General features: G+C 37.1%; 2 protein-coding genes across 3 annotated transcripts in view; both read left to right on the top strand.

Annotated features, from left to right (window-relative positions):
• Positions 1-6,191, top strand: part of LOC122060149 (probable LRR receptor-like serine/threonine-protein kinase At1g53440) — a 25,554-nt gene extending 19,363 nt beyond the window's left edge. For both annotated transcript variants that reach the window (XM_042623334.1, XM_042623333.1), the window contains exons 21-24: positions 116-326; positions 461-698; positions 5,213-5,363; positions 5,477-6,191. In XM_042623334.1, coding sequence (XP_042479268.1) covers positions 116-326; positions 461-698; positions 5,213-5,363; positions 5,477-5,887 — 1,011 coding nt within the window. In that variant the 3' untranslated portion in view covers positions 5,888-6,191. The remainder of the gene's footprint in view (positions 1-115; positions 327-460; positions 699-5,212; positions 5,364-5,476) is intronic.
• Positions 6,192-9,918: 3,727 nt separating this feature from the next.
• The window catches only part of LOC122058786 (seipin-2-like), an 8,545-nt gene continuing 6,591 nt past the window's right edge, over positions 9,919-11,872 (top strand). Inside the window, exon 1 of the mRNA XM_042621471.1 lies at positions 9,919-11,267. Coding sequence (XP_042477405.1) covers positions 10,059-11,267 — 1,209 coding nt within the window. The 5' untranslated portion in view covers positions 9,919-10,058. The remainder of the gene's footprint in view (positions 11,268-11,872) is intronic.

Below are 11,872 nucleotides of genomic sequence, written 5' to 3' on the forward strand. Positions count from 1 at the left end.
GAGGTAACTTTTAAGAGAGGGGTATAGAAAAGAAAATGAAAAACATTTTTGTCTCAAGTTTCACATTGTTATGTTTCAGTGAAATAGTGATACAAATTTACTTTTGTTATCTTAGGGTACACTATCAGATGGTACGGTTATTGCTGTCAAGCAGCTCTCCTCGAAGTCCAAGCAAGGGAACCGTGAATTTGTAAATGAAATCGGCATGATCTCTGCTTTACAACACCCAAATCTCGTGAAGCTTTATGGATGTTGCATTGAAGGAAACCAGCTATTATTGATTTATGAATATATGGAGAATAATAGCTTAGCTCGTGCACTATTCGGTAAATCCTGAACTTTCATATGTTGTATGATGTTTACCTTTGATAATAAGAGAATGATATTCATTGACACTGTTTATATATGGTTTACGCTACAATTAATGTCCGAATAATAATAAGTTGTGGTACACATTTAGGTCGTGAAGATCAAAGAATGAACTTAGACTGGCCAACAAGGCATAAGATTTGCTTGGGGATAGCAAAAGGTTTAGCATATCTTCATGAAGAATCAAGGCTGAAAATCGTCCATAGAGACATAAAGGCAACTAATGTGCTGCTAGATAAGGATCTTAATGCTAAGATTTCGGACTTTGGTTTGGCTAAACTTGATGAAGAGGAGAACACCCATATCAGCACCCGAATAGCTGGAACTATGTGAGTGGTTTCTTTCTTTCTTTCTCACTTCTCTTTGCTTTGTTTACATGTGGGCATAGTTATCAAGGAGTCGCTTAGGCACGACTAGGTATCCGCGCCCTTTCTTGAGACCAAGGCGACAACATGCCTTGTTGAAACTTCATGAGCGTATGTTGATTTATGTTTGTTGCTTTATTTTTCGATGAATATACATATATCGTATCCTATATTTTGTTCATTTTATATTGTTTTTTCTCATATTAAGTTAGTACTAGCATAGTAATATCATATTGCATTGATATGCTTCCTATGCTGCATATAAGCATAATTATATAAAATTGTTATTGTTATATTACATATAATCATATAGTGCACGCAAAAGAAGCCCCTCCAACACCTTTTATCGCCGATTCGCCTGGATTACTATGCATGTGAGTGATTTCTTTCTTTCCACTAAAATTTATGGGAGCCTCATTCAATTCTTTTTTTAAGTTTGTTCCCAACAGATTGAACCGGTATGACCAAGAGATTAAGTTCGGGTCAAGTTAAGGACCAGAAAAGGGGTTAGGAACCGCAGTCCACCCAGTTAAACTAGTATTCCTAATTGCTTGGCATTTTTATAAGATAATAAAACATTTTAAATGTGGCAGAACTTATCACTGGAATCAATAAAAAAGGAAACAAGTTGAAAACCAAATCATTCATGATTTACTGCAAATCTAAATCTACCTAAATAGCTAGAATCAAGTAAATGAGAATATTAAAGAAAACTTACCTTAACCATGTGAGCTGCCAAAAGGAATGTTAGAAAATATAGTATAAGATACAAAAATCTTATTAATAGAGAAGGAGAATCTACCGCATATTACAAGCCATGGAATCCTCAAAATTACCAAAAATACACTAAAACCAAAATTGCAAGGAATTGTTTAAATATGAAACAAACCGAAACTAACATAATTCTGATAAAAATTAACTGGAAAAAAATTATCTTAAAAATTCAGATAAAAATAAAAGGGTCAAATGACCAAATTGACAGTACAAGCTAACCTACATGAAAATTAAAACAAATGCAACAAATTCCTAGAAAATGAAGAACTCAGTTTGATGTAGGATGATTCTAATTATGCCATTACAACTCGCAATAAGAATACAAATAATTTTATAAAATTAAAATAACCACAAAGCCCTAGTATCTAAAATAGTTCTATTTCATGAAGAAAACAAAAGAAATAATCCAAAACTATGCAAGAAATAGTGAAATGCAAGACAAAAGTATGCACCTATTGAAGGCAGTAGAATATAGAAATGATCCCACATGCAAACAAAATGACAAAAAATCCTGCCCAGTGATTATGACACGATGAAGAGAAAAGTCAAAATTAAATTAAAAAAAAAATACAATTCAATTATTGAATTCTCGGGAATTTAAGGGAAACCTAATTACATGATTTTAGGCTCAAAAACATCAGATTAGCAAAAATAAAAATAAATTTAGCATATCAGTAATACCCTGTGCCAGGTAGCAGTGATATAAACTTTATCAAATGATTATGTCTCAATGTATTACTCATATGGACATGAAATTTGGGAGAATGAAGTATACTCATATATATTTAATATGCCACCAAAATCAGGTCAAGAGGATGCTCAAAGCTCAGACAACAGTCACTGCAATTTACCTCTGTTGCAGAGTGGTTCTTAGCACTTGGGGTAACTTTGCATGTTTCTTACGGGTCCTTAAGACGTAGGATAGTGCCCAATGTATAGCTGAAGGGATGGTTCGTCTTCTTATGGAAAGAATGAACTTGAATCATCTCAAACCATTGCATATTTAGGCATTTATCACATTTTGAATCCAAGAGTGTAGAATCACTTAGCAAACTGGAATTTCTCATTTTTACCACACGTAAGGTTTGAGTTCTCCATTTTTCCCAGGCCAACAACCGTGAAACCTGGTTATTTTTTGCCAGGAAAACTCGGGGATGGGTTTCAGTGCCCATATGGCCTAGTTAGCCACTGAAACTTGTCATCTAGCCTATTTTAGGCTTTCTAAACACAGTGGAAACATTAGATTTTTAAAAATCAAATTCAAAATGGTATTTTGGCTTCGGACCCTAGGTTGGTAGTCTATACCATAGGTGTGCTCTACCCTAGGCTATCGTACAAAATATATAGTACTTTTAGAACAAAGAAAAGTCAAGTAAAAGTGTAAATAAGCATAAGGAATTGAAAAACATTAAATTCAAAAATGGTTTGTTAATTGTTATAATACATGGATGACTCACATACACATAGTCACATATATCATATATGAGAGTGAACAATAGATAATAGTAGTATAGGACAATACAAGTTGATGACTCACCTTATGCTTATCCTAGAGTCCTAGACTCCTAGTACTAAAATGAGTCCAGAACCAAGCGTTGAAGTTGACAATCTCTATTGTAGAGGTGAGATTTGGCAAGAAGAAGCACCAAAACACAGAGTCTTGTGGGGTTTTTCCTTAAAGGAGGGTGAGATAGGCATGAAAGGCGAGAGCTAACAAGAAAGGTGGGAAATCTCATCAGAATGGGGTTTAAAACATAATGTGACTTGTCTGGTTTGACCGAGTCAAGTCGAAACTGAGAAATGAACCTAATTCTACTCGAGAAACTGAATCTCGAGTGAGATATTATAGTTTTCGAGGATTGCCTATGTTCTCAACTCGCCAAATCCAAAAAATGAGATATTAATGAGATCTCAAAACCCCATAAGGCCTGCAGCGAGCGGCACACCTAAGATAGCACAACGCCTTGCTTTAGTGCTGCGAGTGAGCACCAAGGCGGCAGGAGAAAGAACCGAATAGTGCGCCTTACATGCCATACCCATCATTTTCATGCCATGCGTGCAATCACCTGTGCATGCCTTGGGTAGGGTTTTCTCGATTTCTCTAGCAGGGTCAGTCCAGGTTAACCTGTTTTGATCCAATCTTCTGAAAATATTTTATAATTTTTAATGTTTCTTAAAATCTTTGAAAGATCTTATCTTTTGATCCGTATATCCAAATTTCATAATCTTATGCATTGTTGAAAAGTTTATTCCGAGTACTTTCTAATGATGTGAGAAATGAACCCAGTTTGGTAAACAATAATATGAAAAATGTGCTCGAAAATAGGTCTCACGGGACAAGGATGGGATCTTTAAGTAAGTAATGGGAATATAAAATATGTTCTAAACTATTTTCACATACTTGGGTTTTAATAATAAAATTCACCTGGCTAATTTCAAGGTCGTTTGTTTGGTCAATCCTACCAAGGGGATTTTGTTAATTTCTCCGGATCATTTTTCTTGGACACTAAAAGATAATTCAACCATTAGTTTGATGATAGGCCAGGTATCTAAAGCCATAAAAACCTACTCCTTGTCCTAAGGCACAATATCACTGTGATCATCCCCACGGTGGCAAAATGGGGTGTCTACACAAAAGGCATACACTTTTCTATTCTCTCAAAAAGAGAGGGTGGGGGTGGGGTGAGGGCATCTCCAAGTCTATTCATGCTTGAAAGTTCTTATTTTTCTCTTTATGATATATCTAAATCAGTTGTTTAGATATTTGTTTGTGAAATACAAGCATTTATCTATATGTTCTTTTCCCAACTTTGAGAATAACAGCAAGTTTATGGAACTTTTATTTTCTCCATATCTCTGTGTGTTCCCTGAATTATTTACTATGTGCCCTTGGTTTTGAGTTTTTGAGTTTATTTAGTATTTATTTACAAGATTTATTTATTAATTTTATTTATTTTCTTGGCACATCATTCGGACATAGGCCATACCTCCTCTGAATTTTCCTTTAACACATTTAATGTTTAATGTTTAATCTGTTTTCTGTTTGACTGTGGACTATGAAAAAATGTGCAACCTGATGATTCGATGATAAAAATTATAACACATTTGCCACGAATATTGCCTATGGTAGGGCTTTTGGTTTGAGATTCTAAAACAATTCAATATTCTTTTAGCCCCTGTTTGGTTAGAAGTCAAGTAAGGTAAAATAAAATTTTCGGTTGTAAAGCAAAATGAAATGAAAAGGAATTATATAAGGAACTTTCAATTGGTGGTGTTTGGTGGAAAGAAGAGTTAACAAAAAGTAGTATCAAAACCTGTGGTGCCCACAACATAAACAAGGTGAGAGTAGAAATAGAAAACATTTCTATTGATATGTTGGTTGGAAAGTGAAGAAAAAATTGATCACCATATGTTGGTATATTTTTTAGTTAGTTACACAATTGCTCTTGATAATGATTACAAAAATTTCCGTCTTCTTTTTGTTCTTGTTTTCCTTCACTTCACTTCATTTCATTTCACATCTAACCTGAGGCCTAGAATTCATTAATCATATATAACCCGAAACTTGTTCAAGTTTTCATTTCCCTTGTTGACATTCTGATTTGCAAATGTTGTATTGACATAATTTCTAGTGTTGTAGCCAGCCATTATACTTATGCTATGATACTGAATATATTATTACCATGAAATTTAAAATTTTGTAGAGGATATATGGCTCCTGAATATGCAATGAGGGGTTACTTGACAGACAAAGCAGATGTTTACAGTTTTGGAGTTGTTGCGCTAGAGATTGTCAGTGGGACGAGCAATACAAATTATAGGCCAAAAGAGGAATTTATTTACCTTCTTGATTGGGTAACATAAGCACAACTTCATTTTCCCTTTTTATATATATAGAGAAGGATGATCATCTTTTCTGACCTTTTTTAACTGTTTTTTCTTTTCCCCCTCTCCCCATTGGGACACAGGCTTATGTCCTACAAGAGCAGGGAAATCTCCTAGAACTTGTTGATCCAATCCTTGGTTCAAACTACTCCAAAGAAGAGGCATTGAGGATGTTGAATTTAGCTCTCTTATGCACCAACCCATCTCCTTCTCTCAGGCCCTCTATGTCTGCAGCAGTGAGCATGCTTGAAGGTAAAATTGCAGTTAAAGCACCTATTGTAAAACGCAGCTCCATGACTGAGGATTTGAAGTTTAAGGCATTTGAAAAGCTTTCATTGGATAACCAAACACACCATTCAAGCACTTCTCAAGAGAGTCATGCGCAAAGTAGCGGATCCATGAATGGGCCATGGATTGATTCTTCTATGTCTATTCATAGCGAAGAAGATACCCGACGCAATTCTGCAAGGAAGCTTCTCCCTGATCCTGAGTGACCTTTATTTTTTTTTTGGGTTTTTTTTTTTTTTGGTGGGGGTTGGGGGGGGTGTGTGGTGGGTGAGCTGGAAGCGATTTTATACAAATTTCTTTAATTAGAACTTGGATTAGTTTTCCTTTCTACAGGTCTCTCTACCAATGGTGATGTAAGTGTAATGCAATGGTTGGACTCTGGGTTCTCATCTTTTAATTCCTAACCATCATGTTCATCGTCCGTAATACACTACTTCAGTCCAATGCAAAGGTTATTCGTGATGAATGAAGAGATTCTATCTTCACCATGGATGGAGAGAAATTGGGTCAGCTCCACCTTTTTCAAGGTTCTTTACCTGTTTTATGTAATTATGGCAAGAGATCGTTACCTGGTCGTGTGACCTACACCAGTATGGGAGCCAATGATAATGCGCAAAGAACATCAACATGAAAGGCATTTTTGATTGGTGGAACGGTAATTTCAGGTGTTCCTGTGTATGGCTGCAAGAGCCATGCGAGTAGGTAATGTTCTTTTTCGGTATAACTATTAGTCTTGCAAGCATAGAAACATTCACATTCAAATTCTTTTATGCAGGTGCCAAACACAATTTTACATTTTTAATTTAGGGAAAAAGAAACCCAAAAGATAGTGTGGTTCTTGTGGCCAAACCCAAGGGGAGGTGGAATGACCTCCACACCCCATGAAAGGTGAAAATCCCACTATTGTTATGCTTCCGCATGCACTCTCAGTGGCTCATGCACCATGCCATCGTTTAGTTTACTCTCTCCCTTCAATTTGTTAGGAGAAAAGAACCTTGCCTTTCTAGTGTTTCCCATGATTTAACATAGTTGGGTGTGGGAAAGCTAGATGGAGAGGGTACTCTTGTCAAATTTATTATTAGGGGAAGTGTTCTATGTCTGGGAGCATAGCCCATACACTTGTGTGAGACCTAATCAACATTGGTCCAAACCATGGGGTTAGGGTTGTCATTTTATAGGATGGGGAGAGAGACACATGGGTCTTGGTGTAGGAGTTGCATTCCAAATGTGCAACTTTTTTCATTATTATTATAGGGGATGTGTTTCATGTGGGGGTGTGGCTTCTATGCATGTATGAGGGCAAATGCTAGCACATGAGGAAGCATCAACAAAGGGGTCATTTACCACTTCATGGTGGCAGGCTGGGCGCATGGACACACTCCCCCATAAAAAACATTTTTCCATTATCATATGATTCTTTTTGTTTTGGTTGCAATTAAATTCCTAGCAGATAATAATAGTGTAGCATAGATCCTTATGATACTTTGTTTTTTTAAAAAACCCAAGTGGATGACTTTTTTTTCTTTTTTTCTTTTTTTAATATGCAAATAAACAAGGCAATTACCATTATCAAACTAGATGGAACAAAGATGATATAGTGGGGGGAAAAAAAAAGAAATACCCATTTACCAATATTGTGGGCACAGCAGTTCTAACCTATCCACAAAAGAATAAACACAAGATTCAAAACACCACTCCAGCCATTTTACCTCCCGAATCATTGCACCTCCTTTGGTGGCAACCTTACACCTTGGAGAGCAAGAAACGAGATCTTGACAATCCGAATGATGAACCAACTTTCTAAGACCAGCATCTCTAGCATACTTTAAACCAAGGCTCAGGCACTCACCCACAAAGTTGGAGGATGGAAAAAGGTGGCTTGAACCCAAGCAAACCAGGTTTTCCGGATTCATCAACAGTCACAGGTCCCAATCCTGTGACATCTTCACAGAGAGGGGAGATCATGGCTAGACATTCCTCGAGAAGAGAAGGAAATTATCTGTAAAGAAAGAATGAGTCATGGGCGAGCTAATTCGCCTCACTCTAATGCCTTTGATATGGCCCTACTAAGCTGCCCGAACAATTAAAGCAAGACACTTTATACATAGCATGAACAAACAAGGGGATAAAGGATTACCTTGTCTAGGGCCTCTAGATAGTACCAAGTGACCATTTTGCTCCCTATTAATTAAAAAAGAGTAGAAGACCGTTGAAACGCACTACATAAGTAAGCGAATACGCTTCTCACAAAGCCCCAACTTTAGAAGAATCATGTCAAGAAACCTCCACTCAATTCTATCGTCAGCCTTCTGCATACCTAAAGCTTTCCTTTTAGCCTTCATATGGTGGAATAATTCATGTGCTAATAAAATATTTTCAAAAGATTGTCCTCCCTTTAACAAATATATTTTGCTCCCTAGCAAATGATAAATGGTAAGTACTTCTTCAACCTCTTATCCAACATTTTAGAGAAAATTCTGTAAATCATATTACACAAACTGATGGGTCTAAATTGATCAACTAATTGGGCCGCTTTCTTCTTTAGGATCAAAATGATATGGATACTATACATTTCTTCAAAATGATATCCAGATTAAGAAAAATATTTCAAAGAACTACTGGTATCTGGTCCATTGTATTCCAATGTGTGAAAAAATTATAGGAGAACCCATTCGGTCCCAGGAACTTCAAAGGTTTCATGGTAAACACAGCTTGACTCACTTCCTCGTCAGAAATGAGGGCACATAATTCAACATTTTCGAGTTAATCTAATACAATTCCCTCCAAGCTTTTTATTTGCACTAAAGACTTTATTGAAGTCACCAACCACCAGAGATAAAATATGAATCTTACCGGGGGAGCTTCTGGTTTCACAAAAAAAATCACCTCAGTATGGTTTTTAACCACCATATTTTTTAACATCCGAACAGTCCCTAGACCTTGACAGTTTCAACACGATGTCTATATTTATTTATTTTTATGAGAAGAAAACTATTCATTAAAAACATAATAGGGAATATCATTATAAGATATAGGGTAGGGAATCCAGGATCTGCTTAAGAGAACTCAAAAAGCTAGATTTTTAAGAAGTTAATTATATCTTCATCAGGGGGTTTGAGATAAGAGTTAAGCTTGTCGAAAAATTCTGAATATCCAAAAAAAAAAAAAAATGGGGGGGCGGGGGTGTTGGGATTTCATGTATAAGCCAAGTGCATGTGCTGTGGTTAGTCAAAAAAATTTGTAAAGCCTTAGAATCGGCCCAAATGTTCCCTTGTTGCCATCCTTCCTCTTTCGCATATTTCACTCCCATGAGCAGCCCTCTTAGGTGTGCTTCATTGGTGTTTCCTGTCATCCGAAAATCAATTTTAAATAAACCAACATTATTTTCATTGATTATACAATAAACTCAAATAGAGATTGTATTAAGTTGATCAATGATACCCACATAAATAATTATCGACAGGTCCAAGTGGAGGTAAAAGGGGGAGGGGGTTTCATGTATTAAGATCACCTAGGTGGGTTTATAGAAATTTTTTGCTACAATCCATTGATTAATCAAATGAAGAATCACATAAGGATTGGGGCTATCTTGTTTAAAAAACCAAGTATTCCTATAATTCCATATATAATAATAAGTAATAATAAATTATATAAAAAAATGATAAACACTTATTGATTCACGTGGGATTGAACATTTCTCGATCCCGCGTATTAATATTCAGAACTGTGAATATTATCAAAAAAGTCCTCATGTTCTTTTTTTTTTTCTTTTTTCTTTTTTTTAATAATAAAAATTGCTTATGTTCCCAAGCAGAAGAAAAGAAATAAAGAATATTTTGATATATATATTTTTTTGGTTCACGTTGGAAGCAACGCCCCCCACCGATCATGCAGCTTCATCCATCGGTTTCGGTGGCTTGACACATCAGTCAGTTAATCCTAGCCACCCAATTATTTGACTCCAATTTGTAGACTATTTCTCCAAATAAGAAGAACCAGATGGAATGGTTTTAGCCTTTCAGATCCCAAACAGATATAACGGTGTTCCAAATAGACGGTCCAGATAGGGGAGAATCTGTTACGAATTGTTGCTCTCTACACTTCCAGATAATCTTACCTCCTTAACCTTATCGAGTCTGGACTTTGGACTATCTGGGCCCATCTGCGCATCACGTTTACAATACTGTTATGGTAGATTGCCACGTCATCATCTCTTTCCCATAGGTTTCCGCAATCATTAATCAATTCGTTCTATCTCTCCTCTCCCGCCCCAATTCTTCATCTTCTTCTCTTCTCTTCTCTTCTCATTTCGAATGAAATTATCAGAAATCAGAAACTTTTAACCTTTGCGCGATTCATTCATCTTACTTGTTTTGTATGGAGAACACAAAGATTGGAGAAGACCCGAACTCCGATCCGTTCTTCGACGCCGTCGAACAATCTCCCTCCGTGGACTGTACCGGCGAGGACGAATCCGGAGAACCAACGGAGTTACTGAAGCACAGGATCGTTGAAGATGGATTTAGTGAAGTAATACTTGGAGATAAGCATTCCTCTGTAACTACTCTTCCCAATGGCCTCCGGCGTCGACGTTCATTTCGACACAACCGTGAAGGAAGTTACGGCAACGATGACAAGAATGCGAGCTCTGATTCGCCTGTGATTTCGGAAGTTACCCACGTTTCGGAATCGTTATTTCCTGTGGAGAAAAGGAATGAATTTTTACGCACTTTGAAGGATCACGAACAGGTACGTGAAAGTTTTGAATCTCCTCAACTTCGTTCAAGCCCGGGTCCAATTATTAGTGTACAAGAGGAGGATTCTCATTTGGATTCTACCGTCACGTCTGCGAATAACGAGCGTGTTGGTGATTCAGCGACTGGGGATTCCCATGTGGATTCTACCGTCACTTCTGCGAAACACGAGCGTGTTGAGGATTCAACGACGGGGGATTACCATGTGGGAAACCTCGATGAAACTTCGTCCAGTTTTCTGATTTTCCTTGCGGGATTGGTGGTTAAGGCAATAGGATTTCAATTCAGTATATTGATTAGGTTCATTACTTTCCCTATTTGGTTATCCTATTATTCTTTCATGTTGGTGATCGACCCCTTTCGAACTGTTAGACGGGCTAAAAGATATTTGACCGCGAGGATTTTTGGGATATGGGATATGTTTTGGGCGAGTGTTTCTCCATATATGTTTGAACGGTTGAAGGGACATAAGATTGGGACGTTGATTGCTAGGTTCGGTTATGGAATATTCTGGTCGGTCTATGTCTGTTTCATGTTATGTGGCCTCCTGATTTTGGCATTCGTGATGGGTGGTTTTATGATGCGGTATATAGTTGAGGAGCCGATTCAGTTGACAGAGAAGCTGAATTTTGATTATACGAAGAGAAGTCCAGTTGCTTATGTTCCTCTCACTCATTGCTCTGCTGGCTTGTGTGGTTCAGATTGTAAAGGACAAGATGAAGTTAAATATTATGTTGGATTACGTGTTATTCCCCAAAATCAAAAATTGGAGCTCACCATTTCATTGACATTGCCAGAATCCGAGTACAATAAGAAACTTGGGGTCTTCCAGGTATGTCCCTTCATCATTCCTAGGGTTCAGTTTGATTTATTTTGTCAAAGTTTGCTGTTTGATGATAGTTATTTCTTGATTTGAGTTCCTATCCCTTTGCATTGCTGTTAGATTTTTTGGGTAACGGCAGTTGATCTTATCATGTTTGACCCTGGACAATGACCACAGTTTGTGTGCATCCTTCTGTTATGGTCATCTTTAATTAAAGTGGTGTATATTGGTTGTCAGAGTAGACTATTATGTGTTCAACACAGTGATTTATATAATTGATTGGATCTTATGGAGACTCATTGGTTCTTATGGACTTGGAGTAATTCCAAGGTTCTACTTCACATCTCAGCAAGCTGAACAGCATTAAAGCTATTTGTTCCTAGGAAGTACATCTGGGATGCTCATTCCATGGCCTCATTGAATCTTGGTAATAAGAAAGTGGTCCTTTTTGGGTCTCTTCATTTCCATCTTGGTTACAAGCCTATAATTTCCTGTCTTGGTTGTGTGCTATTGGTCTGATCGATGCAGTTGTGTGCGTGTGTGTGTGTGTGTGTGTGTGTGTGTGTGTGTGAGAGAGAGAGAGAGAGAGAGAGAGAGAGAGAGAGAGAGAGAGA

Source organism: Macadamia integrifolia, chromosome 13 (assembly GCF_013358625.1).
Source record: "Macadamia integrifolia cultivar HAES 741 chromosome 13, SCU_Mint_v3, whole genome shotgun sequence".
In the NCBI taxonomy this organism is placed as follows: domain Eukaryota; kingdom Viridiplantae; phylum Streptophyta; class Magnoliopsida; order Proteales; family Proteaceae; genus Macadamia; species Macadamia integrifolia.